Source organism: Phocoena sinus, chromosome 1 (genome assembly GCF_008692025.1).
Source record: "Phocoena sinus isolate mPhoSin1 chromosome 1, mPhoSin1.pri, whole genome shotgun sequence".
NCBI lineage: Eukaryota > Metazoa > Chordata > Mammalia > Artiodactyla > Phocoenidae > Phocoena > Phocoena sinus.
Genome location: NC_045763.1, coordinates 97,651,138 through 97,679,021, shown reverse-complemented (window position 1 = coordinate 97,679,021; position 27,884 = coordinate 97,651,138). Strand labels below are relative to the sequence as shown.

The 27,884-nt window shown below is 52.4% G+C and overlaps 2 protein-coding genes across 2 annotated transcripts; one reads left to right on the top strand and one right to left on the bottom strand.

Annotated features, from left to right (window-relative positions):
* Positions 1–988: 988 nt before the first annotated feature.
* On the bottom strand, positions 989–11,630 carry AMPD2 (adenosine monophosphate deaminase 2). The gene is given in 20 exon segments (XM_032634761.1): positions 989–2,022; positions 2,138–2,248; positions 2,432–2,605; positions 2,861–2,981; positions 3,275–3,438; positions 3,529–3,655; positions 3,891–4,054; positions 4,264–4,395; positions 4,487–4,606; positions 4,608–4,682; positions 4,851–4,907; positions 4,910–4,982; positions 5,237–5,326; positions 5,439–5,580; positions 5,813–5,999; positions 6,243–6,354; positions 6,444–6,512; positions 7,012–7,142; positions 7,360–7,490; positions 11,479–11,630. Coding segments are annotated over 20 exon segments (2,481 nt in total). The 5' UTR covers positions 11,570–11,630; the 3' UTR covers positions 989–1,812.
* Positions 11,631–14,682: 3,052 nt separating this feature from the next.
* On the top strand, positions 14,683–27,841 carry GNAT2 (G protein subunit alpha transducin 2). Its single transcript, XM_032624826.1, has 8 exons — positions 14,683–19,727; positions 21,460–21,502; positions 21,805–21,946; positions 22,688–22,845; positions 24,748–24,876; positions 25,108–25,237; positions 26,934–27,087; positions 27,624–27,841. The coding sequence occupies exons 1-8, from the start codon at positions 19,610–19,612 to the stop codon at positions 27,812–27,814; spliced, it is 1,065 nt and encodes a 354-aa protein (XP_032480717.1). The 5' UTR covers positions 14,683–19,609; the 3' UTR covers positions 27,815–27,841.
* The last annotated feature ends 43 nt before the right edge of the window (positions 27,842–27,884 follow it).

Genomic DNA, 27,884 nt, shown 5'->3' with positions numbered 1-27,884 from the left:
GAAGACAGAAGGACCCTGGGCCTTGGCCAGGAGTGCGCCTGGCCAGTAGCCCTCAGGAGGCAGTGGCATCGGGGGAGCTTCTGCCCAGAGGGCTAGGCAAGATGCAGATGCAGGAAGAGAGGCGGGGCTGGAGCAGAGCAAGCTGCCCAGGAGTGGGGAGGCAGCCAGCCTCCTGTTCCCTCTCCAGGCCCTCAGTTAGGCAGGCTCACACTGTTCTAGGGCTAATTGTGTCTGAAGCGACCAGCCGTCTTTCTCCCCACTCGCAGCAGCAGCAAACAGCTTCTCCATCGCCAACCCAAGACCCTGCACGGCACAGGGCACATTCCACTCTCCTCCTTACACGGGCAACAGAGTCCAGCAACCTCTGTGCCCAAGGAGGTGCTCCAAAAATCATGAATTAAACATGGGACTGAAGCCAAGCTGGTTAGGTCTGGATTCAGAAGGCACACGCCTGCTCCAACCCTTTGCAAGAGAATCTGCCGGGAGCTTGCAGATTTCTGCGCTACGCCTCCCACCTACTGAATCAAAATCGCAGAGGGTAGGACCTGGAAACAGCGTTTTAAACAAGCTCCCCAGAAGGGCCTGATGTCCCCAGAGTTTCAGAACCACTGGCCTCAGGCTTGCTTGTAATCTCACATTCCCACATCTACTAGGGTGTCCTAAGAGGCTGGAGGTGAGGAGGAAGTAGAAGGTGGAAAGGGGATGCTACTCCCCAAACTGATGTGACAGAGATGTGCCCGAGACCTGGGGCCAAATGTCCATTTCAGAGGGGGCAGGCTGGACGAGGGCCTAGGGGCAGCAGACAGGTCCCCGGTGGGCCTCTCCTCCCACCCCGCTGCCTTTGTCAGTTTCCACATGCATAAACACACTCACTCAAGCCCAATCACTCCCCTCAGAATTTTCTGTATCTCCATCCACAGTGTTCCTGGACCCAACCTCAGCCACCATCCACCACAGCTCTCCCTCTCCCAACAGAGACCCCATCTGCCTCGTTACTTAAATAATCTTTATTTCTCATGCACTAGGAAAGATGGGATTGTATGAAACACCGCACTTCATAGCAAAGGCCTCGGTCCAGAACACAACACAGGGGACCAGGTGGGATCCAGGTCTGGTCAAAACTCTGGGGACCACAGCAGGGATACTGCCCTCAGGGCTGGTGGCAGATCCAGGACCCTCCAGCTGCAATGGCGCCAGACACAGCACAGGGCAGCTGCCCCCTCCCACAGAGGCACAGGAAGCTGACACCAGGGGAGCACATGGACCAGAGGAAGGACGGTGAAAGCTGCTGGGCCGTGACTTGGCAGAGGTGCTGGTCCAGCACCTCCGGGGCCCAAGCCCAGGCAGCCAGGGCTGTGACTCAGCCAATTCTACCTGCCGCAGATCCCTGGCAGTCCGTGCCCACAACACACGTGTACAGGCCACACCTGACTGCCCCTCAGCCACATAAGCAAGACGGAGGCCCAAACTCAAGCCCCAGCCGAAGCTCAAATTTGCCCAAGCCAGGACCCCAAGGGCCAGACCCCCACAACCTTCCCTGGCTCTTGTGGACACTCAGATGCCCGCAGGACAGCCAGCCTTCAGAGGATCCTGGGACAGGTCCACCAGCAGGGCAGACCTCAAACCTGGGCCATCAGGTGCCACCAGAGCCAAGACAAGGGTAAAGCGGCTCCTGGGCGGCACAGATACAGGTAGAGACATGCAGGACAGAACAAAGAACAGACACATGCAGAGACCACAACAGGGCGGGAGGGGTCTGAGGACAGAACGTGGTCAAGGTGCCAAGACGCGGGGGCACTGTTTGGGCCGGGCTCACTGAGGCCCCGGGCTCATGGTGATGCCCGCCTCCTCCGGGATAGTCTCCAGCATCTCGCTCTGCACGGCCTGCGTGATGAGCGCCAGCTCCTGGCACAGGGTCTCATGGCGGTAGCCCACACGGATGTCCGGCACATTGGTGCGGCGGATGTCATTGCCCTCAGGGCCTTCCTTGGTATAGTTGGGTCCCAGCCAGTGGCTCTTCACCTGAAGGGGCAGGACAATGCGCAGGGCTGCAGCCAGCTCTGAGGGGCCAGCTACCCTGGGACCTTCCCAAAATGCAGAGCAGGGGAGGAGAGGGGATGCCAAGGGGGTGCAGTACCTTGTGGGAGAAGCCACTCATGAGCACACTGTTGCGTGCCAGCTCGCACATGTCGCAGGAGCTGAGCTTCCACACCTGGGTGGCGATGCTGTACTCCTCCATCAGTGGCTCCTGCACAGGCCAGGTTCCCTCAGGCGGGGGGGACCGGGCCTGCCACCCGCCCCTCCCATGGACTTGCCATGAGGCATGCTGCACTCCACCAGCAGAGGGCAGCACCAGCCCCGAGACCTGCCCTGTCCGGGTGGCCTTCGTGTCCCAGGACACCCGCCCACCAGGCTGCCGCCGTGTGCTGACCTTGGTGAAGTGGAACTGCAGGGGATCGTCGGTGGACAGTGAGACCATGAGGCCGCGGGACAGGTACTCAGGTAGTGGGTTCCGGTGGTAGCTGAGGAAGAGGCTGTTGTTGCTGAGTGGGGACATGGCGATGCCAATCTGGGCCAAGTAATACAGGTACTGCAGGACCGGGGCCTGGGCAGGCAACAGGGAGGGCAGGCCTGTCAGGTGGCCTCCAGACTGGGGAGGACACCTGGCTCTGGGGGTTACAGGTCACAGTGGGGGACAGGGGGCAGTCCAGGATGGGCCTGAATTGCAGAGGGTCGGTTACAGCCAGAATCCAAGTTCGGGCCTCAGTGTGGAGGCTGGGGTCCAAGCTGGGGAGGAGGACCAGTTGCTGAAGAGGCTTGAAGGGCTGGGAGGAGGGGAGGCTGGGGTGCGGAGCCTGACCTTGCGCAGAAGCAGCCCATGCGAGATGTTCTCAGCCAGCATGAAGGCCGACACCAGATGGTGGATGGGCCCGGCCTCCCCACAGTGCGGCCTCAGCACAAACGTGTGGAAGCCCCTCTGCCTGGGGGGCGTGAAGACAGCGTCGGGTCCCAAGCCTGGCTCGCCTGGGCTCCTGAGCCCCCACCCAGTGACTCTGTGGGCCTAGGACCAGGGGGCAGGGGTAGATTCTTGGTCAGCGAGGGCTGACCCACAGAGCCTCGAGGGCAGAGAACCCATCCAATCTAAGACTGGGGCCAAGAGGTGGGTCAGAGATCTGGCGGCCCCAGCCCAGGGCAGGCCCAGAGTAAGGCCTGCTGGCTGAGAGCTGGCAGGGGAGGCAGAGACACGGCACCAGCAGAGCCCAGGAGCAGGCACCTGCGCAGGTGGTTCAGCATGGCCATGTTGACGAAGGTGTAGTACAAGTAGTAGGCATACGGTGGGTTGTCCTCCTCCACCCAAGCCTCGGGGAGGGGGCTCTCCAGGTTAAAGATGTGGTTCTCAGGCTTGGACTCATCATCCACGCTGTCAAAGCCATCCACCTGGCACAGGACACTGGGGTCAGGTCCAGAGCCGCAGCCAGGCCTGAGGCAGTGTCCCCCCCTATACCCAGCCCTGGGCCACACCCTCACATGCTCCAAGAAGAGATGCAGCTCCGGGTGGCTGGCAGGGTGGATGGTGGCCTCGAACAGTGGCAGAAAGATGTTCTCCAGCATCTCCTGGAAGTTGGCCAGCTGGCCCTTGGTACGGTACACGTCACTGCAGGCGAGACGAGTGCATGCAGGTATGTGCAGGTCAGGGCAGAATCACAGAAGCATTTTTGAGCCATATTGGGTGTGCCGGGCGGGACAGACCGTGAGTGGACCAGGGAGTCCCTCCAGTTCCAAGGGCTCGGCTGGGACAGGGGAGGGTCAGCCATCCCAGGAGGGCAGGAGGAGGCCCTGGCCTCTTGACCTCTGCCCCCACGTTCCCTCCCACTCCAAGGGACACTCACAAGAGGCGGGGCACCTGCACGAGCCAGCGCACGTTGGGAGAGTGTACACGGTGTATGACGGCCCAGTGCGCCAGCTTGTCCCACTCGTCCCTTGAGCGCCCGTAAATGGAGAGCCGCAGCTCCGCATTCTGGTATTTGCTCTCCTCCAGGTCCGACATCACCTCCTGGGACGTGTGAGGCAACTGTCACCCTCAGGCTTCTCACCCGTCCCTGTCTTCGTGCCCACCAGGTGTGCTCAGTCAGACCCCTTCATGCCTCTCACCCACCTTCCCCACCCACCTATGCAAGCCCCCAGCTACCCAGTCAGGGAGGGCTGCCGCAGGCCGACGCTGCCCCTCCCTATACGTGGGCCCTGGCAGCCCCTCCTCCCTACCTTGATGATGTGAGCAAAGTACTTCCCAGAAACCCTGTTGTCGGTCTTGATGAAGATCTCTCGGAGGACAGACTCCCCAATAGGGTTATATTTGGCATTGAACTTGTCAAAGCGATGGAAGGTGTTCCTGTCCTGGGGGAGGAAGGGCAGGCCCAAGGTCACCCCTGACCCCTGGGCCTGCACACTGGCCCAGCCCCTCAGCCCCTCTACCACTGGGACGGACCGCGTGCACATCGAGCGTGTCCACACTCAGGTCGTAGGCAGTGAGATTCATGCTCTCGAAGACCTCCCGCAGCGTCTGCTCGCGACCCTGCTCCATGTGCACGATCTCCTCCAGGTGCCGCCTTCATCGCCCGTTTGATGAAGCGCAGCAGATGCTTCTGGTTCATGCAGGACGAGGCATGGATGTGCGTGTCCACCTGGGGGGGAACGGGGACTGCTGGGTCCACGGGGAGGCCAGGACAGTCCGGAGCCTGGGCGGTGGGATGGGAGAGGACTCTTCAAACCTGGATGCTGGGTGGGGACCCAGGCCCTGGAGGGGAGGCTGGGGCAGAGGCGCAGGGTCAGGCTTGGGGGTGAGGACCCACCTTGCGGATGTTGTAGAAGTCTCGTGGGGGCACCTTCTTCTGGGCGGGCCAGCTCCTTCATCCTCATTGAGCAGCACGTGCATCTGGAACTTAGAGCTCAGGTACTGCAGCCGACGGTAACAGAATGACTTTCTGGGCAGAAGGAGAAGCAGGCAGGGGCTCAGGCCCGCAAGGAAGCACCTGGGAGGGCCTGGGTAGCAGAGCAGAGGGAGGAAGCAGGAAGGCGCAGGCCTGAGGCTGCCAAGGGGGCAGCAGATGACGGGAAAATCTAGGACTCGGTGACTGAAAGGGTGGGAGACTGGGTGACAGGTGTCTGGGGCAGGGCTGGGGCTGGAAGAATCCGGGCTGGGAGGGGAGCCGAGTGTCTGGTACGGGCACAGACTCACATGGGGCCATTGATAATCAGAGCCATCAGCACATTGACATCTGCCACAAATTCCTGCAGGTCGGGGTACGGCAGCTCCACCTCTGAGCAGCTGGCGTGTAGGGGGAGCTTGAGTGAGGAGAGCAAGCCAGGCCCTGTGGGCCCTCCCGAGCCGATGCAGCCCGCCACAGCTTCGCCCCCAGAATGCCCCACGCCCCTCTTACTGCGCATCGGGCTCCCTGCGGGTGTAGACGTGAACCACGCCCTGCACCATGCGCAGACCCAAGCCCAGGTCCCCCGGCATGGTGCTCGGCTCACAGCGCTCATACGGGTGCTGCTCCAGCGCAGGGGGGTGCACTGGGGCATCTGCAGGGGTGAGGAGGGTGGAGTCAGGGCCAGGCCTCTTCCAGGCCACCCGCTGCCTGGCCCAGAAGCCCCAGCAGGACAGCTCCTGCCCCTGCCTCCACCCCTGCATGCCAAGAGGCTGGAATAAACTCGGGTGTGGGAAAAAGCAGGCAGGCTGAGGTTCTTGGGCACCAAGCTCAGGGAGCCTGGGATACCAGGGCACTTGGAGTAGGACAGGGATGGGGGATCCCACCAGCGGACACAGGGGTGTCCGGGCCCTGCTCATAGGTCCGTGTCTCCAGAGGCTTCTCGGCCAGCTGCTGCAGGTACCGGCGGGTGGTGGGGCAGAAGCTCTGCAGCGACAGGGCCATGTACTTCTCCCGGATGAAGAGTGCCCGCACCACGCTCTTGGCTGCGTCCAGCAGGTCTGTGAATGGCACCTGGAGACGGGGAATCACTCTCCTTGATCCCAGTCCCAGACCCAGACCCGACTCACCCTCACCTCCTCCCTGGGCCTTGACCCCAGAAACCCTCAGACCATTCTGCTCTCAGCACCGCAACTAGCTTCCAACCAGACCCTCTGCCCCTCCAGCTTCAAGAAAGAGAAACACCCTCTCTGGCCTCTACCCCCAGCTGCCCAGACTCGGGGAGCCCACCAGGATCCAGGGGACGGGGACACTCACCCCACACTTCTCCTCCCCGGAGATGGTGACCCGCTGAAATTCCCGCTCTAGCACCACATCTCGCTCCCACAGGCCCCGGTCGCCCTGCCCGTCATGCTGCTCCTTGTAGAGCCTACAAGTGGAGGGTACGAGGGAGGGGCTGGAGACAGCAGTGGGACAGGCCCCAGCCCTGCATCCCCCGTACCCCTCTGCCCTCCTCACTGGAGGTCCGAGTCACTGTCTGTCTTCAGGAAATCTTGCTTGGCCCGAAGCAGGATGTCCGGCTCCAGCCTAGAGGTAAGAGGAGTGAGAGGTCAGGCAGCTGAGGAGGCCCTTGCTCCCAGGTGCCTGCACCGTCCTAGGTGCCGTGCATGTGGTGTCACCTGTGGTCCTCACAGGGATGTAGAACCCTATGCCGTGGGTGCTGCTCTTGCCCCACATCAGAGATGAGAAAGCACACCCAGGAGTTAAGCTACATGTTCCAGGCCACGCTGGTGGGTAGAAGACGGAACCAGAACCCAGCAGCCTGACTCCAAAGCCTATGCTTCACACCACTGCTCTGCGCCGCCTCCCCAGGGGGCCCCAGAGGGAGGACTGCTTGGAAGAGAAGAGAGATGGGGCTCTGAAAGCGTCCGGATGGAGACAGAGGGATGCTGGGCAAACTGTCCTGTGTCCCTCCCCCCAACCCCACGCTTCCTGTGCTCCCCACCCCAGGGCCGCCTGGCTGTGCCCCCCACCCCATGGCTTGCCCCCTGAGGTGGCCTGTCTGGCTCTGAACCTGGGGGCTTACTTGACATCCTGGCTGATCTGCCGCTCCAGGCGCTGCCGCCGCTCCTCCAGCTGCTCGATGGGGCTCTCCTCCGGGAACTCGTATGGGGCGCTACGGAGCTCACTCTCAGCCAGGGAGCGGCTGAACAGCTCCTGGTGGGAGGGAAGGAAGGGTCAGTGTGGCCTAGCCATCAGAGTCTGGGGATGGGGTGAGGGCACAGGAGCTGGGGGTACCTGGTACAGGCTAGGGGATCAGGGCACAGCCAAGCGTGAAGTAAAGGGACAGGTGAGGTGGAGAAGGGGTGAGGGGAGCAAAGACTAGGCATGGCGGCAGTGATGGGGGGACACAGGGTGCGGTGCCAGGCGATACCTCGGCGATCTCCTTGCATTTGCCATCCATAGACGTGCGCAGGTCGAGCGGGAAGTGCTTGAGGCAGGGGGCAGGGCCTGGCAGGGATCGGGCAGACTGCAGCGGAGGGGCCCCCAGCCCACCCCGAGCCTCTGTGGAGACAGTGATGCAGGGTCAAAGGGTGAAGGGCAGGGCCTGGGTGCACTGGAAGCTCTGGGCCCCTGCCTGCCCCAGGCCAGCCCCGGAGAGAGGCCAGTCACCCCTCAGAGGCTGAGGAGTGAGCCCGCATGTGGACCTCACCTGCAGTCTGGCACGGGGACCCCTCACCCATTCCAGGCTCATGGGTGGGGCCACGAGTCTGCCCCTAGAACAAGTGGATTCATTCACCCCAGGAATAAAAATCTGAATCCTGGACTAGGGGCCACCCCATCAGGCCATGAGAGAACCTCCATGTGAGTACCTGCTACAGGCAGGCACCCACGTGTCCATGTACACACGTACACACACACACACACACACACACACACACACACAGACACTCCCCACCCCCCCTCTCTCCAGGCGCTCATTAAGGCCACACCAGCGATGCCAAGTGCACAGCTTCCAGGGCAGCCAGTCCAGGATCAGACCTGCCTCTGGACCAGCAGATCCCCCTCTCAAGGGCCAGGGGCTGCGCCTGATACCCTAGACCTACAAACCCCGGGTAAGCCACAGCTGCCACTCAGCTCTGACCTGGGGACCAGCCTTCAAGGGAAGAGGAAGAGAGGAAGTGGAGGACCTGGTTGGCAGCAGGAACCCTACCTCCTCCCTGGAGGCCTGCCCTCTCCCCCAGGACCCCAGGGCTGCCAAGATGTGGACTGGCCCCAGCCTGCCCCTCCCACTGCTGGCTGCCCCTCCAAAGGGAGCTGCCACAAACAGTCTGCGCCACTCAGAGGCCCCAGGATCTGGGCCGGAGGCCCTGGGGAAGGGAGTATCAGAAGCCAGAGTCTCTCTCCACGGAAGGAAGAATTCCTCAGCTTCCAACAGGAGCCTGGCACTAAAGGCCTTGAAGCTGATAGTCTAGAGAGGCTGCCTGAGCTCCTAGCCCACCCCAGAGGACCCTCCCTGGGCTCCCCAGCCCCACCCTCCCAGCAGGAAGCTCTCCCAGTCAGCCGTGGGGGGTACTCCCCTCCAGCACCCTCCTTTTCCCTCTCCACTGTGGCTCAGGATGGACTAGAGGCTCTACCAGGCAGCATGCCTTGAAGTCTCTGGGCCCACTTCCCAACACCCCAGAGTCCTGTCCTAAGGCTGGACAAAAAGAAGAGGGGGTGCCTGCCCCAGATCCAGGACCTAGCCCCCCCTCGCCCTGGTGCCTGCCTGGGCCTTACCTGCAGTCAGGCAGCGCCGGCCAGCAGCCCTGTGCCCCTTGCCCGCCTGTTTGCTGAGTGGAGCTGCAGCCAGTCCCCCAGGACAGCTCAGGGGCCGGCACGGGCTGTACCAAGTGCAGCTGCATGCAGGGGAGACCCTGGGATGACGGCAAGCAGGGGACTGGGGAAGCTCAGGGGAGTAAAGAAATCAAGGGAAGGAGTATCAGAGTTGGGAAATAAGAGGAACCCCCAAACTGAACAGGCCCTTAACCTCTACAGTGCCAGGGCCCAGCCCAAAGTGGGGCCCCCAAGGGGGTGGAGCAGGGCAGGCCGTTATGGGCAGGGCAGGCTGGCAGGGAAGGGACAAGCCTCCTTAAAATGCAGTGCCCTAGGGGATAGTGTGTAGGGCCTGGCTAGCCAAAGAGTAGGACTGGACGAGCAGCCCTCCTCACCTCCATACCCAACAGCCCCAGGCCAGCTTCCTCTGCCCAATGGCCTTGTTTGGCTCACCACTGCCCTCTGGGCCCCTGACTACGGGGTCTCTTGGGAGAGACAGGGCCCCTGCTGGGGAGAGGAACTGGCTGGCAGCCGGGGTAGAGGCTCGGTCCAGGAAAGGACCAGTTACGGAGCTTCCCTGTTGCCCAGGGGACTGGTTCATGGCCCCCTAGACCTCCAGCCCCTGTCCAAGCCTATCGTTGGGGACAGACTGCCCAGGAGAAGAGGTTCAGAAGTGGGACTAGAATTTGGAGGACTTGAGTCTGACTCTGTTCCTAATTACTGGCAAGTCTCTACCTTCTGGAGGCTTCAAGTCTGCCTATAATGGGGTGATAAGGGGTCCTGCCCTGCCTAGCCACAGCTGCTATAAGGCGCACAGAGATACGGCTCTGCAAGATAGTTCTGGAAAGTACCATCATCTGTGATTATGAACTCCTGGGACCCTCCAAACACTCCCCACATGCAGTCCCGCCCATTGGGGGCAGGGGGAGCTTCTGGGCCCAGCGTAGGCCAAGGCAATGAGCAGTGAGGGTGTGAAGAGAACAGAATTGGCAGGGTGGGAACACTGTCTCTTACTTGGAAGAGGGCAGAGCAGAAAGCGGAAGGAAGATGGGCACCAGCTCTGCCCTCAGAGTGTTAAGACAAAGCCTGAGGCCCTTGCTTCCCCCAAGAACCCTGACCCTACATGGCTCCTCCCCACTTCTAACCCCCTCCAGAGAGACTGACCACAGACCTCCAGGGCTGGTGTGTATCGGGTCAGCAGAACTGAGTCAAAGGCCCTAATCTCAACCACCTCTCCTAGCAGGGTGACCCAGGGTCCCCACAGAAATGCTGGGGTGACCAGGACAGGTTCTGGCACGCAGAGCCATCCCCCCAGCCTGCCAAGCCACCACACAGGGCTGCCAGGGTTCACTAGAGGGGACAGACAGGCAATAACCTCCACACTTCCTGAGGCCAGGTCTAGAAGACCCAGCTGCCTGCTGGTCCCTTCTCCCAGAGTCTGTGCTACAGCACCACACCCATACCCACATACACACACACACACACACACACACACACACACACACACACACACACACGGCGTGGGGAGGGGTGGTCAAAAGCCAGAGGGGGCTACTCCCCAGCCATTCCCACCAACTCCAAGATTCTTGCCAACCTGTCTACCCACTTGACCAGAGCCCCTCACTCACTGCCAAGGCTGCCCTGGCAGGCAGAGAGGTACCCAAGGCTTTGACCCCCAAGAATCAGATGCTCCCACCATGTGACCAACCCAAGGTATACAGATCTAGCCTCAGGGGACACACCCTCTGGAGGCACAGACCTGTTCCCTGGGCACAGAGAACACAGACCCTCAGGCCAATACAGAACTCAGGCCAGCATCTTCAGTAGCATAAGAAAACCAGGAGGTAGGCACACGCAAAATCAGGCTACAAGTACAGACAGGTGCTCCGGGGGTGGGGGCACTGGCTTGACCTGGTCACCAAAGTGGGGATGGTCTTCCCTTAGCCACAGGCCTGGGAGCAGCGGACGGCAGGTAGCTATCCCTCAGCAAGCACGGACCCAGGCAGCCAAGCCCTCAGGGCGATGGGCACAGCTGCACCACGCTGCAAGATCCAAACGGTGCAGAGATGCCTACAGGAGTGGGAGCCGAACCAAAGGGTGCAGGAGCACACGCAGGCCAGCAGCAGCCCCAGCCTGAGCCCCCGCACGGGCCCAGCCCAAGGACACCCCATACTTCTGAGGAAGCTCACAAGACTGATCAGGAATGAACAAACTGCAAACAATAGATACAGCTGAACCCCTAGACCCTAGATGCCGGGCGGCAATAAGTATGCCTTAACATCAGACCCCCAGTAAGGGGGTTCAAGATCTAGGATCCTAGAAAGAGTAACTAACTGCAAGAGGACAGCCTGAGCCTGCCTGGTAAAGGCACAGACACCAGCAGTGTGGCCAGTCTGCAAACTAGTCAGTCCCACACATCCCCCACTCCATTCACACACACTCCACATGCAAACAGTCTTAGCACATCCACACGCTGACACGTGTGCAAATACACTCTTGCTGCACCCACACCCATGCCCACTCCCCGTTACAGAGGACAGCATCCCCGACACAGAACCCTGTCACCCTCCACCCCACCTCCCTCCCCACACCACCTCCCAAGCCAGCTGTCCCTGGGAAGGGGACAAGGGTCACCACTGCAGAGAAAGTGCAGGAGAAGCCCCCCTCCTGAGGGGACCAGTGGCCTGGGCGAGAGGTAGGGGCAGAGCCAGCCTGAGGCCAGGAAGCACACACTCACCTGGTACTGCAGAGGAAGCGTGTAGGCTGGCCCGCTTCTTAAAGGGATATTTGGCCTTGGATTTGCCGGGACCAGATGAATAGGATGCCATGGCTCCGGCCGCAGACACGGCGGGGGGGAGTCTGAGCCGCACCAGCTGGGCCTGGCTCTGCCACATCCAACCCCTTCCTCTGCCCCGCCCCCAGCGGGAGTGACTGATGCAGGAAGCAGAGGCCCCGCAGGCGGAAGAGGCCCTGGCCATGATTTCTGATGTTGTCTAGGCAACCTCAGGAGGGGGGGGGCCTCCATCCCTGCCCCTTTAACCCTCCCTTCCTCTCCTCAGTCCGCCGGAGTTACACGGCTGGTCGTGTCACTTGTTTCCTCACTTCCCCTGGGGGGTGGAATTGAGGAAACAAGATGGAGAAGGGCCAGCCCCAGCACTCCACGAAGCCCTCAGGAGCCCCTTGCCCCTTGCCCCTTGCCCCTTGCCAGGACTCTGGAGCAAAAGGGTCAAAGTCCAGGCTAACTGGTCCAGCCAGCCAGGCAGAAAACAAATAGTAATAGAGAGGGATCCAGTGCAAGCACCCCCAAGCTCAGAACACTTTCCTCTCAAGGCCAGCGGATTCCATGAAAATCCAGCCCCTCTGGATTTTTTTCCTCGTCTGACCCCCGGCCCCAGGGGTAGCCCAGCTCGGAGAGGATGGGGTAGAACTGAGAATCCCAGCCCAGTAGGGAGGAGCCTGTCTTGGGAAAATTCCACTGTCCACAGAAGCTACCCTCTAGGAAGGCAGGGAGGCCAGGAGTCAGGGGCTTCTCTGGAGTCTGGGCAAGAGACCCCAGCGGCTTCTGACTTTGCCTTCTGTCTTTCCACACTCAGGCTCTGCTCTCCAGGCGCTCCCCCGGGAGGAGCTGTCCGCCTTCTGTAGGTCTGCAGGCTGTGCCCACCCTCTTGTCACCCTGGACACTGCACTTCTCTGTCCCAGAGACCCTGCCCTCCTTCACACGCGCACACACTCACCTGAGGCCATGCTGCCCGAGCCCTGAGGGGTACCGGGAAGTCTGCTCTCCAGGGTCTGCAAAGCCGGGAAGCCCGGTCGCTAGGGACGGGAGAAGGGCTGGGATCCAGACCCCGGCAAGTCGCTCCAAGGGCCCCTGCCCTGGCACTGATATGGGAGAAGTAAGACAGTCTTTCAAAATTGCTGGCTGTAGGGAGGCGGACCCCTGCCGACCTGGGCCGCTGCACTGGCCTTGTAGACCCCGGCGTCCCGACCCCCAGCCCCGCACTCCAGAGGCGGGCAGGCCACGTGCTCCCCAGAGAGCGGGACCCGGAACTCGTCTGGCTTCTCTCCACACTTCTGGGTATTCGGGTCGGACTCGGGTAACTGGACTGTGGTGGAGTCACGCAACAGGTGCAACCCCACTGAAACCTCGCCAGCGCCGGCGCGCTTCTCCGCAGCCCCAGGCCCCGCCAAGTCCGTGGCCCCGCCCCTGCTCGGGCCCTCCCCCGCCAAGTCGGCCCCGGCCCCGCCCCCGCCATTTTTCCTCTTCCCGGCGCCACGTGGGCAGCCGCCACTCGGCATCCGCCCCGCAGCGTCTTGAGCAAGGGCTGTGCGTCAGCTTCCTCACCGGTAAAGCGAGATGGGGTAATCGCAGTACCTCACTCAAAGGGGTTATTGTGAGGATGAAACGTTAGGCACCTTTGCATGATACCTGGCACAAAGCCAGTGCCCAATAAAAGATAGCTATTATTATTGTGCCAAGGTTCTCTTTTTAGCAGAAGCCCTTCCCGGCAGGCGTAGCTAGGCAGGGTGTGTCCTGCAATTCTGACTCCCCTTCCCACATTTATTTCTGTATTTGTTGGTCAAGAGCTTAGGCTCTGTAGCCAGTGTGGTTCAATTCCAGACTCCACCTACTTCCTGACTGCCACTGGGAATGTTAACTTCTCTGTGCTTCTATTTCCTCTATAAAATGAGTGTAAGAGACCCCACTTTATATGGTACTTGTTAGGATAAATGAACTAATATAAGTTAAGTGCCTGGCTTGTAGTTACTACTCAGTTAATGTTCAGTAATATCATTGCTGTGCTTTGGCCTTGGTCCCCTGTTGACACTCTCAGAGGTTGATTCACCTTGCAGTCTATAAAGAAGGGGTGCTGGGCTATTTTGGGGACTGCAGATACCCCACACAACCAGAACCCCCACTCCCAAGTGGCAGAGAATCCTACTTAAAGGAAACCTGTGGGAGAAAGGCCCTATAACGTCACTGCACATAATTAAACATATTAGCAGCTATTAGTCTATTCCTGTGTCTCTACCTTGCGGGAGCCCTTTGCCCCCACACCCAGTTGTACTAATGCTGTTTGTCCAGCTCCTCCCAGTTCTCACCACCTCAACCAAATTCCTTCCCAAACTCTGCTTCCTCCCCTCCTCCCCAGACTGGATTGTGGACCCTGAATCCTATTCCCTACCTGCACCTGGTGTTGCCTCCATTGATCCCTGCCTACTTACTGCTCTTCATCCTGGACAAACTCAAAAAACCACGGCCTCCGTAAACATGGGGGGGGTGGGGCGGGAAACTTCACCTCACAAAGAATCAATAAAACTAAAAAGAGAACAAGGAGATACCATGTTCACCCATCAAATTAGCAAAGATTAAAGGAAAAAAAAATCCTAAAGCAGGCAAGGGGGTAGTGAGATGGGACACACACATATCCTACTGGTGGTCGTAAAAAACATTGATATAATCTTTCTGAAAGCCATTTGGCAACGTCTACTCAAGAGTCTTAAAAAGGTTCGTATTATCTGATCCAGTAATTCCACTTCCAGGAAATTGTTCTTCTAAAAAGCGCTGCAAGAAAAATATGCACAAAATTGTTCATAACTGCAATGTTTATCACATAGAAAGGTTGGAAACTTAAAGGTCCAACAATAGGAAAATGTTTAAATTATGTCATATGTATACAATGAAATACAACCATTAAAAATTGTTCTTGAGGGCTTCCCTGGTGGCGCAGTGGTTGAGAGTCCGCCTGCCGATGCAGGGGACACGGGTTCGTGCCCCGGTCAGGGAGGATCCCACGTGCCGCGGAGCGGCTGGGCCCGTGGGCCATGGCCGCTGGGCCTGCGCGTCTGGAGTCTGTGCTCCGCAACGGGAGAGGCCACGACAGTGAGAGGCCTGCGTACCGCAAAAAAAAAAAAAAAAAAAAAAAAAAATTGTTCTTGAAGAATCTCTTAATAAGGTGAAAATGTTTACAATGTAAAGTTAGGTGAAAAAAATGGATGCACAAATCTGTACATACAGTATGACCCTAATTATGTGACATATATGCATAGAAAACAAACACATCAAAAAGTGTAACAAATGATTATCGGTGAGTGGTGGAATTATGGCTTATATTTCTTTTCCTCTTTATACTTATTTGCATTTTAAAAACTGTCTACAATGCATATCCATGATTTTTATAATCAAGGAAATGGAAAGCAACAAAAGTCTATAAAAATCTGTAATAGCCTCCACATCCCACCTAGTTAAGACTCTCCTATGTCTTAACCCCGGACTAAATTAGTCTTGGGGCCTTTAGGAATTTTGAGGCTGTTGGGCTCTCAACATTGAATAATAAAATAAATCTCAAAATTAAAAATCAAGTCCCAGGTAACCATGTAGAAGGTCATCTATATTCTGATACAATACAAAATTTGACATAACTTTAAAGGGTGGTATCTTGCATTGGGCCAGGTCTTTTTAGGATTCCCCCTTAATCCAGACCTACCTACCTGTTTACCTACCTAACCAGCCCATAGGTGGCAATTCAGGCCCTCCACCCTACCTAGGAAAACCAGTTCACTAGTCCCTTCATGCTCCTCCCTCGTCCCATCTACAACACACCCTTCACCCTGTAACCCTCCCCTATTTCTAGACTTTCAGTATGCTGTCCCTGCTAGGATCCTAGTCTGCCCTGATTACAGCTAAGCCGCTATCTCCCCACCTATACAACATCAGCAAGAATCTTAGTGGGGTTTCATTGTCTATGTAGAACAGTTTGGGAAATGAAGGAGTGAGTCGTCCTCTCCCACCTCCAGCTGTTTTCATATCGGGGACTTAATGTTGTCTTTGAGCCTCTGGGATCTTCCCTAGCTTGAAACCAGCTTCATCATTGCCTAGCCTGTACCCCAGATGGTTCCTGGAATGGCCCTCCCTGAACCTTAGGCCCCCACTGACAATGCACTCCTTAATTATCTGAAGAACTGCTTCTCTTAGCTTCTCGCCTGATGCTCAACTGTGATGTCAGCCTCCTACCAAGGTCAAACCACCTTCAGCAGATATTAGACTTGGGAGAGAATACCTGCAGCCTCAAAGAGATCATTGGCCATGAGTTTCCTAAACCAAACATTTTGCCTAGATCCTTCTAGAATCAAGCTGTTCAGCTCTTTTTCTCAGCTTCTCCCAGGAGCCAGTCCCCCACCCCAGTCACCCCGCATTGTTTATAGCACCATGCAGCTGTATCCAATCATACTTGCTTATAAGTCTTAAATGGGTTTTAGCCAAACCCTTTGTCATTCAAGGCCCTTCACTGGCTAGCCCCAATTTTCCTTTCCTGTTCTCGTCTCCCAGCCCTCCCCTCCATGCACTTTCCACACTCTTTTACTCCAGTCCAGTCATATCAAACTTCCCAGTCTTCTCTGAGCACACTTTGTATCTCATGCCTCCATGCTTTTTCTCATGCTCTTTCCTCTCCTCCAAATGTCTCCTCCTATTGTTGTTCTGCTTCTCTTTTGAAAGTCTGTTCATTTTACAATTTTTCCCTCCCTTCTTCTACTAGAGAATTTATCAACCTGACAGTGAGATGTGTAATTGTCTTTTCTACCAGGGGTAGAGGCTAGGTTTTAAACAGCTCTGAATTCTCCAGCACTAGCACAGTGCTCCTTTAACCAAATTGTTTCTCTGTGCATTTACACCAAATCTTCCTTTGGACTGGAAGGCCCTGAAGGGAGTTCCTCTTTCTTCATGCCCACCCCCCAACTCCAGCTGGGACAAGGCTTTACACACAATCCCTACCACTGGGTATAAGACAGATCCTAAGACTTCCCCTTAACTCAGGAAGCAGGATTAAATTAGTTGGAAAACAGTGATTTTTTTTCTTTCATTCAAAGTATTGTAACTATTCAAACAATAAAGTCTGTTGCTAAAGAAGCTAAAAAATTTTGCGGGGTTATACGGGCTGTGGACTAGGACGCATGGGCTCTAGCTGATTCTGATACTAACTTGTTTAGTAACATGTGGATAGCCTTTCTGTACTTCAATTCGCTCACCTCTATAATGGGAGGGAATAGCACCTACTCTACCAGGACACTGAACCCAAATGGGATATAAAGGAGAAGAGCCACAGGAGCTTAAGACAGGAGGCAGGAGGCATCAGGATGGTCCATGCCTAGTAGCGGGCAGGTCTGTGCAATTAGAGAGCAGGTGAGGGCCAGGAGTTCCCATAGTCAGCTTAGTAGTGGGAATTGGGAGCCCAGCAAGCTAGGAAACAAGGAGAAGCAGCACAGAAGTTTGCTGAGGTGGTAGGTAAAAAAGGAACAAGCTCAAACATTTTCCCCACTTGTGAAACAAGTCAGTGGCTCCTTTAACAATGCAAGTGCTGCTGTTACTGAGCTCATGCATTTGCCCGTCTTTTTTAGCCCAACGTTCTTTCTCGGGCTGCTTTTGTGGGGTAGTGGAAAGAAAGATTGCCTGGCTTGTTTACTAAGCTATATGACCTTGAATAAAAGTTACTTAACCCTCAAGCCTCAGTTATCTGGTCTGTAATTTGGGGACAAGAGCACTTACCTTGAAGTCAGTGTGAGAATTAACTGAGATGAGCCACGTAAACTGTCTAGCACAGTTCCTGGCAGTTCCTTGCTCTGAACAGTGCAGGCTGCAGCGCAGCTCTGGCCTAGGTATAAGTTACCAATATTGTGGGTAGGTTAGGCAGGGCTGGTGAGGTATCATTACTGAAACTTTATAGCCAAGATTCCAAGACAGTCACAATTTCAAAGACTCTCCTGTTTTCCCTTAAGTCAATAAGCACCTGCCAATTTTTGATTGGGAAAAGATGATCACCATGGAAGGCACCTTGGCGGCTGCCTACTTCTCCATCAGCCCTGAGAGTCTGGGCTCCAGGCCCAGGGCTTCTCAGCCAGATACCCAGATATGCAGGCGAGAGGCAGTGGGTAGGAGGAAGGTGATCAGGGATAGCTCAGGGTACCTGGTAGATGGGAGACCTAGGTTCTACCTCCCACTTTCTCACTCTACCTGGCCACTGCTGCACAATTCCACTCTAAAAGGAAAGAGCAAGTTAAATACTTGGAGCTCAGTGTTTCTCTGCATTGGCTGTGCATTAGAATCACCTGGGAAATTTTAAACTCTTCATGCCTGGACTGGACTCCGGACCAGTTAAATCAGTATTCTTTTCTTTTTTTAAGTTCTCTGGGTAAACGCCAATATACACCAAAAGCTGAGAACCACTAGTCTAGATGAGGGTTTTTCAAACTGTATTAGTTTAGAATACAGTTTCTCAGGCTCTAGAATTGGCACTACTACAGGAACTTATTGATTCTAAAACACACTCTTTTAAAAACACACATATATTAACCTCTTTGAAATCAGAATGATCTTCCATTCAGTGCCATCTAAAGTTTGATGAAATATAGAAACAAGCATCCCAGGTAATTATGATGATTTGGCCAGTTTGAGGAAAAAACAGTTCTCTAGTACTCCCTGGGGCAGAGCTTTCCAATCTTTAGTATCCTTAGAGTCACCTGTGATCCTGTTAAAATGCAAGTTCCGAATCAGAAGGTCTGTGTTAAGGCCTAAGATTCTGCACTTATAAGAAGCTCCCAGGTGATCTGTGCTGGGCCTTTCACCACATTTTCAGTAGCAACATTCTAAAGTATGTCCCTCTGAGGAGCTTCCACAGCAACTCATTTAAGTAAACTGAAATAATTGGCATAGACAAGTATGACCAATGGAGAGAGTCTTTGATATGTCTGTGAGGCAGTTTGTAGGCTGCACATTCATTTCTCCCTGGGAAGGGGCAGCTGCAACGAGAGCCAGAGGAAGGGCTGCCCTGACCTTTGAGGAGCCAGAGGCTAGAGTCTAATTTCCCAAGGAAGCACTGTTATGTGAGGCAGCACAAACCCTCTACACTGAATACCAGCAAAGTTCACTTGCCAAGTGAAGTTAGGTCCCAGGTGGCTTTAGTGGGTAAGCAGCCCCGTTCTCTCTACCACATACCCTTTTTCCTTCTTTCCCTCACTCATCAAAACTTCATTGAGGATCCACTAATAAACCACAAGGTCTGAAGGATTCAAAGATGAATCAGATTTGGTACCTGACCTTCGGGGGGAGGAATTCAGTCTGGAGGAAACCCATCTGTAAAACAGACAATAATGAAGTGATTAAGTGCTAATAACAGGAGTATGTATAAAGAGATGAGCCAACATAAAGGAACAACGCTAATAGCTTCCTGGTGCAGCAGCCACTGGAGGAGCTGGAGGAAACATTTCTAATCTTTCCAAAAAGGGGTAAACCCCAAACAAAGATTCCTTGCCAGGACCGGCCTGCTATGATGGAAGAGTGTGCGTTGGTGCCTTGAAGCTGTGTAATCTGGAGTCTCAACGTGGGGAAAGCTTCCTCTGTTTGTGTCTCTAATCTCTAGCTCTAAGATGCAAGTGAATCTAAGAAGGAAGAGACTTTTAGGGGATCAGTCCCTCAAAAGGATGGGGCAACCATTATCTTATTCCAGAGAGTTCCAGCAACTGCATCCTATCCTCCCGTGTCAGAATCCAGCACATCATTTCCCTAGGTCTTTGCCCTTTGTCATATTGAGCTCTTAATTGGCTCAACCCATCACATTGCTAGATATAAAGGCTACAATCCCTAGACTAAGTAGGTCTCTGGCTGGGGTACGTAGCCTCAGGCAAGACAGGCAGGGTACAAGAATATAGAGCCCACTCCCTCACCCAGCTCCCTACAGGCTGGCTTTTTAGGAGGACTAAGAAACTGATACATGATCCCAATTTACTTTTTCCTTATCTTCCATCTCTCAGATAGGAAACCCTAGAGGAGAAGCTTAAGGGCCAGAGGAAGCCACCAAGGAGGAGACGGCAGAAAGATGGGGAGTGGAGCCAGTGCTGAGGACAAAGAACTGGCCAAGAGGTCCAAAGAGCTAGAAAAGAAGCTGCAGGAGGATGCTGACAAGGAAGCCAAGACCGTCAAGCTGCTATTGCTGGGTGAGCGAGATGGGAAGATGGGCCAGAGAAGGAGAAGGTACTGCTCCTTCCTGCTTATCCTGGATGGTAGGTGGGTTCTAGCCCACTGTGTGGGGAGGAGGGATGGAAGGTCATTTTTCCTCTCCCCATCCAGTCTCAGGATAGGGGATCAGGAGCTCTAGGGCTGAGCACAGCCACCCCAATGAGATGCAGAATGCCAAAGTTACTCTGGAACTGTTCTGCTCTTCCTTGAACCAGGAATAGTGTGTGAGGGCCAGGATGCACCCACCCATCTCCAAATTTAACGAAACCTAACACCTAACAACTCAGCAAATATCATGAACTCTGGGCTTGCAGACACTTACTGAATCTACAAACAGAAACTCTGAGTCAAGAACTCCGAAGACAGTGGACTCAGGAGTCCTACCATATAATCAGTGTCATGTAGTGCCAAGGATAGGCCTAATGGTTCTCAGCAAGTATACTGGTTCCTTCTCCTTGCTTTCAGTAAAAAAATTTGTAAAAATATTAGAAGTGGGGAGCCCTGAGTGGGGATGAATGGAGTCTTCAGAGAAGTCCTTTCCTGGCTTTCTATTCAGCAGCTGCCTCTAAAGCCCCTGCCAGATGGGAGGCTCAGCAGCTTGATGAGCTCCTAAGCAGATCACAGGTTTGTGCTGAAAAAAGAAAAGCACCTCAGTCGGTCAGAAATTGATCATGGCTGTAAACAGAGCCAAAACAATAGAGTTTGGGACACCTGGCTTAGGAAGAAACCCCAATGGTAGTACAGAGGTAGGCAAGCTGGAGCAGGTAGGATCTTTATAGCAGAAGACTGGCTGGCTGGGCTGGGTTTCCAAACCCATGAGGAGCCTGGGAACTAGAGCCCCAAACTAAGGCACCTCCTTTCCCTCAGCCGATCTGTGGCATGGCCCTAAGGACACACTAAAGAGCACATCTCTCTAAGCAGACTCCAAGGAGCCCAGGAGGCTACAGAGGGGAAAGAGATGGCAAGGCCCCTGAGAGATCTTTTAAGCCTAAGCAGCTTTCTTCTATATTCAGGGTAAGAAGCTTAGAGGGACCAAGCACAGGATAAGTGGGGGGGGGGGGGGGGGGGTTGGTTTAAGGCATCAGGGATAGTATAGAGTGGGGGAGAGAGCTGAAGGGTATGCGGGTCTTTGATAGAGGGAGAGTGGGGTGTGAATGAGGATCTAAGAACATTTTAGTCAATAATGGAAACAGTAAGATAACGAAAAAATAGTATTTCAGTGAGGTGATCCAGCTTCCTCCAATCTCACCCCAAGATCACTCTCCTGAGTAAAAATAGAGTAGAAATGTGTTAAAGGAGTTCCCCTGAATCTATCAGTGGTTCTCAACGAGATCTTGTACATCTCCACCCCCACCCCAAGACACTTGGAAATGTCGGGAACATTTTTGGTCGTCACAGCTGGAAGACTGGAGTGCTATTGGCCTCTGCCAGGAGTGCTGCTAAACACCCTACAATGCACAGGACAGCCCTCCACAGAAAGAACCATCCAGCCCAAAGTGTCAATAATGCAGAGGTTGAGAAACTCTCCTCTAATTCCAGATCAAATGGCCTGAGCTCAAAGCTGGCAGAAATTGGGGCAGTAATCATCCCTATGTGTTCTCCCCTAACAAGGCTCCCAGGCGAGCAGTGGCTTAGACTTCTCACGGGCCATCTACTGGAGGGTTGGGGAGAGCCGGTGGAAATCTGAAGCATAAGCATTTCTCCCTGCAGGTGCTGGGGAGTCAGGAAAGAGCACTATCGTCAAACAGATGAAGTGAGTAGGAACAAAGCCCCAAAGGACTGAGGTAGGGTGAAGACGTCAGTAGAGCCAGTGGAAGCATGGAGGATAAAGGGCTCTTTATCTGGGTTCTTAAGGAACCCAGATGTAAAGGATATAAAGGATCTTATTCCCAATGTCCCTCATCTGCATGCCCCGTGTCCCTCACTCTCCACTTCGGGACAGCAGTAAGAATAGAGAGATTGGGTTTTTATGACCCTTTAAATCCTCCCAGAGTCCCAATCACTTAGGTCTGGTTACTCAGGTCCAACGAAGGGCTGGGTGTCTCCTCCTTGCAGGATCATTCATCAGGATGGCTATTCACCAGAAGAATGCCTGGAGTACAAGGCCATCATCTACGGGAATGTGCTACAGTCCATCCTGGCTATCATCCGGGCCATGCCCACGCTGGGCATTGACTTTGCTGAAGCAAGCTGTGTGGTATGTGGTTAACGCTATGTGGTTAAGGGTGGGAGGAAAGGCTAATGAGGAGAACAGGCCAGTGGCCAACGAGCTATGAGGAAACATGGGTCAGAAAAAAGTTTATGTAGCTAAAATCCCATTTGCTGAGCTTTAAATCTTTTTACTTCAGTCCTAGCAAAGCATGCAATTCCTACCTTTATAATAAATGTTCATTAAAAAAAAAATCTGCTCTCAGCTTCCTCTGCCTTTTGGTCTTATTTTACCATTTAAATTGTTCCCCTCAGGTTCTCTGCCCTGGCTGTGGAACTTTTATAAGGCAAATTCCTAGTTCCAGTTATTGTCCTTTTCCTAGATTTGAATCATTGAAAAAACAAAGGTGATAGGTTCCTGTCTATCATCTTGTCCATTTCATGATCAATCTGGTCTTTAAACTTCCAATCTCCCTGCAGCAGAGCACCCACATTTTGCGGCAGGACACTCACTTTTGGACTAAGGATGGAAGATGGAAACACCACAGAGGAAGCCCCTGGGACCTCTGTTATCGACTAGATATCCCAGGACTGGATATATTGCCACCCTCTGCATCTCAGAAGCACCCTCAAAAATTAATCAGTGTTTATTTTAGAATCTTTGCTGGACACCATCTCCACCTTAGGCTTTGGTTGCAATGCAAAATGCTTTCCTTTCAGCAGAATTCCCAAAAGCCTCCCGGAAAGCCATTACTCCCGTGTAATTCTCATCCTGGTTTCTGCCTTACAGGATGATGGGCGACAGCTCAACAACCTGGCTGACTCCATTGAGGAGGGCACTATGCCTCCCGAGCTGGTGGAGGTCATCAAGAAGTTGTGGAAGGATAGTGGGGTGCAAGCCTGCTTTGACAGAGCTGCAGAGTACCAGCTCAATGACTCGGCATCCTAGTAAGACTCTGACTGGGGAGGGGGTGGGATGAGGCATCAGCAACCTTCTAGGAGAAATCACAGCCAGCTGAAAATTTTAGGCACTGACAGCTGGAGACCCAAGGACTGAATTCAGGCTGCATGCCTGTCTTATTAGGCTTGAGCAGTGTTTTACTATGCTTTGAATTTAATGCCTTTACATTGGGACATTTGCCACAGTTCCCACCACTCTGTATTGCTTTACACTGGTTCACTGCAGCCTACAAAGCTGAAGACTCAAAATTCAAAACAGAGGTGCTCTGTTTAACAGCCCTCAGCCCCTGCCTTCTTAAATCAAACACGTAGCCTCTCCTTTCAGAATCATGAACACTAATACAGCCCTGCAGTTCTGCCACGCATTCTCCTAGGAGGCATGATTCATCATGGCCCTCTCAGGGCTGAAATTTCTAGCTGGCAACACAGGCTGTATTTAAGCCACTAGCCTAAAATGAAAATCTCCTTCACCCACAGCATCTTATGTCAAGGTGCCAGGGCACAGGACACAAACTGCCAGGGCAAACCAAAGAAAGTTGGTCAGGGATTAGAGAGTACCAGCTATGCAAAGTTGGTCCCCAAAAGATAAGGTACGCAGAGTTTATCAATCCTACCTCAAACAGCATGATATCATAGATGGGCATGAGCTTCAGAGGCAAACAGACCTGGGTTTAGCCCGTTTTATCACCTAATGTTATAATAAAGTTATCATTTACTATCCCTGGAGTACTCACTCACAGGCCTAGGCAATGCTCAGTGCATTAGGTACACCTTTCCAATTAATCTGCACAATATGCCTTTATGGTAGATAGTATTTTTTATTAGTCCTATTTATAGATGGAAAACCTGAGGTTCAGAGAAGAAAATTAACTTGCCCAAAGTCATATAGATAAATGGCAGAGGCTGGATTGAAATCCAGGTCTATTTGTCCACAAAGTTGAATGTTTTTTACAATATACCACAATGCCTCTTGTCCTGGACAAGTTATTTAACTCTTCTGGATTTTTCCTTCATCTGTATAATGGGATATGAAACTTGAAGGTTTATGAGGTTAAATGAGAATTTAAATGTGAAAATGTCTGGCATATACTTAATTTGCCCTCCCTCTTTCTCTCAGTCCTCTCACTTCACATCTGCCTTTTTTTTTTTACTTTTTAATGGTAACTATCAAACAAATACAAAAGCAGAATAATACAATCAATCACCTGGCTTCAACTGTTACCAACCGATGGCCACTCTTGTTTCATTTTATCTCCGTTCCCCACTGGAATATTTTGAAGTGAACTCCAGATATATCATTTCATCCTAAAAATTTCACTGTTATCTCTAAAAAATAAAAGATTCTTTAAAAAAAAAAGAATCACAACATAATCATCACATCTAAATACTTAATAATTCCTTAATGTCATCAAATATCCAAGTCAGTGTTCATTCAATTTTCCCCAATTATCTCAAATATTTTCCCTTCAACTTGATTCAGGATATAAACAAGGTCCATGCACTGCACTGGTTCACATCTCATATATTTCTAAAATCTCTTTTAATCTACTCCTGCTTCTTGATGGAATTTTGGCACCCATTTAAACCACCAAGTCTCATTCAAGGGTCTAGAAAACCTTGTGGTCAGGTGAAACACAAGGAAAAGTTATCTGACTTGACTTAAATGGGACAGAACCTCTGCCCCAAATGGGCTTGTCCCTCAGCCCATCCCACACTTCCTTTTGTAAGGACACAAGAGGGTTTGAAGGAAAGACTCCTATATTTAACAATATGAATTCTAGGCTGGTTCTATCACTAAGTTAGCTATATGCCTTTGGGTAAAACCCTTCACCTTTCTTGACTTTGGCTGTGGAAAATTTAATATTATCAATGCCAATCACTTTTTTCCAGCTACCTGAATCAATTAGACCGAATTACAGCCCCTGACTACCTCCCTAATGAGCAAGATGTGCTACGATCCAGAGTCAAAACCACAGGCATCATTGAGACCAAGTTTTCTGTCAAAGACTTGAACTTCAGGTGAGTACACGGTTCCCTGGGAGCATGTCAGATACCCAAAAAGGGACATAGGTATGCTTCTTGGCTTTCACAAAAGCCCAGTTTGACTTCCTCCTACTTCTCCTCCTTTCCTTTCCACTTCCCATCTCACTGCTAACTGGCCCCAAAGTTGCCACCTCTGTGGGGTAAACACCAAGTGCATGTGGGTCACACATTAGGTATACGTTTGAAAACAGGTGTTTCTTCTCTCAGGATGTTTGATGTGGGAGGGCAGAGATCAGAGAGAAAGAAGTGGATCCACTGCTTTGAGGGAGTCACCTGCATCATTTTCTGTGCAGCCCTCAGTGCCTATGATATGGTGCTGGTGGAAGATGACGAAGTGGTGAGTGACCTTTGCACCAAGCAGCTTTGATAGATAATTCCCCTGTGACCTTTCCTCTAAACTTTGTGTCACTCCATTACCCCAACTTGGGTGATTTCAGCTAACACTAATAGTCTTGCAGTCTTCTAGCAGACCAATGTCTCAAGCAAATAATTCTAAGAAAACCTCTTCTTCTGCAGGTTCTAGGTTAGCACTTTAGAGCTCCAGATTTACTGAGAGCTTGGTCTCCAATTAGACATCCAAGTATTACTTGGGACATCAAAAATCTCATAAGAGAAACTGAGTATTAAAGGGATAAGTGATCATTAACTTCGCAATGCAAAGGAGTTACTTAGTAGTCTCCCAGGCTGCCTATGGAAGTAAAGGATAGGAGATGAAAATGATAGAGCAGAAAGAACAACGTACGATGTGTATCTTTATGCAACATGATAGAGGGGTTGCATACTAACCTCACTTGGAAGCCTAAATATATACTCAGTGTCAACAGGACTACAGAGAGACTGGCAAACCAGTTTTCTCACATGCCACTTAAACTGGCAGCTGGAGAACTACCTGAGGGTGGTTTTCTTGAGCCTGTGGAGTTTTACAAGACAGGAGCTCTGCAGGAACAGTGTCAGCCCATCCAGGTACCTTCCAAGTTTCAGACAGGGCATGTCAAAGGCCACCGATGGAAAAATTGGAAAACGCCAATTTTACATATGCATCTGCTCTATAAACGGAAGTCCACAGTTTACTGATAGAAGACAAAGCTTCTATCCTTCTATTCCCTGATCCAGTTCTTCTCCCTTCTCCTTAGTAGTTCAGGTTCACATTAGAGCACTCTGAATATCTTCTAGCCAAGTCTTAGAGGGCCATTCATTTTCCAAGATCTCTTCCATCTTTAACCTTGAAGTCTAGAAGGCCTTAAAGGGTTTTTATAGGAGTATTAGCAATGAGAAAAGGCTACTAATTAGTTTTATTAGGTGAAAAGATTGAGCCCAAGTCAGCTAATAGCACACTTCAAGACCCTAAAGGTCTACTCCCTAACAATAGGCTGGTTTGGGGCACTAGGTAACCTCTGGACTCTGCAGATTACAGCACTACTTCTCACTCATTGAAAGTGGCAATCAGAGAAGAAAATAAGGCAGAAGTGCTTGTGCTGTGGCACTGGGAAATTCTTTAGCCCTTACCACTTGGCACAAGGGCCAAATAGTCCCTATTATGTTCCTGCCTGAACTGAGATCTTGGACTTTATAACAGAAGCCTATCAAAATCATCCTGGAGATGTATGTGGACATGTTAACTTGGGCCCAGTTTCAACCCTGAATCAGCAGCCCTTAAGGATATCAAAATCCTAAGCTGTGCCCTGGTTGCCAAAGATCTGCATAACATTTACTGTACACCTATACACCACCTACTGTCATGGACACTATACATACATGATCTCATCTAACCTTCATAATAATCCTGATAGGGAAACTGAGACTCAGAAAAGCTCAGGACTTTCCCCAAAATCATACAGTTGTGATACAAAGAGGATTAGAAGGAAGTCAGATCTCTTTGGCTCTACTCTACCACACTAAAAAAGAGAAAAGCTGTTCCCCATCTTTCCTTTTACATTTGGAACACTGGTTTCTTCAAGGGGAGCAAGAACAGGAAGTAGACAGATATCCCATAAGCCCAACCTGATATCTCTGATGGTGTTTCCTCCTAATAGAATCGTATGCATGAGTCACTGCACCTGTTCAACAGTATATGCAACCACAAGTTCTTTGCGGCTACTTCCATTGTCCTCTTTCTCAACAAGAAGGACCTCTTTGAGGAAAAAATCAAGAAAGTCCATCTCAGCATTTGTTTTCCAGAGTATGATGGTAAGTGCCAGGGGCTGGAGACAATTCTTTCATAGTAATGACAGGTGGCTGCCTCATTTCCTATACCAAAGAGACATAAAGGAACTTGTCTTTAAGGAGTAGTAAGTGAAACTCCTCTACTTTGCCAAGTTGATGATCCCTTATCCCTTTAATATTCAGTTCCTCTTATGAGCTTTATAATGTCCAAGTGATATTTGGATGTCTAACCCAAGAAAGTTGAGCATTCAGTTAGAGGTTTAAATTCAGATGTCTCCAGAATAGAGCAGACATTAGATTCAGGAGACCCACCGACTTGTTCAGATGGTAACTGCCAGAAACCAAGGGTGGAGACATAGAGACACCTCTCTCCTCAATTTCTTTGCTCAACTCAAGTGGGAAACACTGGAGTGCAATAAAGGAGAGGGCCCTCCCTCTAAAAATAGGCCCCCAACTGCAGCTGTCTAATACATTTCGAGGATCAAGTGAGTCACTTAAAAAGTGAGCAACTAAGAAGGGTTAATTTATCCCACTTCTTCACTATTTTTCTGGAAAACCAGGGAACAACTCTTACGAGGATGCAGGGAATTATATCAAGAGTCAATTCCTTGACCTCAACATGAGAAAAGATGTCAAAGAAATCTACAGTCACATGACCTGTGCCACAGACACCCAGAATGTCAAATTTGTATTTGATGCAGTTACAGATATTATCATCAAAGAAAACCTCAAGGACTGTGGACTCTTCTAATTCTCACCATTCCTCAAGTATACGTTCTATAAACAGGTTCAGAATCTGGGTAATTTCAAGCAGAAAATTT

Bases quoted from the DNA above. Each gene is read 5' to 3' on its own strand.
- GNAT2 (XM_032624826.1), top strand. From the start codon at position 19,610: ATGGGGAGTGGAGCCAGTGCTGAGGACAAAGAACTGGCCAAGAGGTCC. The intron at 21,947-22,687 runs GTATGTGGTTAA...TCTGCCTTACAG, and splicing joins TTGCTGAAGCAAGCTGTGTG to GATGATGGGCGACAGCTCAA. The intron at 24,877-25,107 runs GTGAGTACACGG...TTCTTCTCTCAG, and splicing joins GTCAAAGACTTGAACTTCAG to GATGTTTGATGTGGGAGGGC.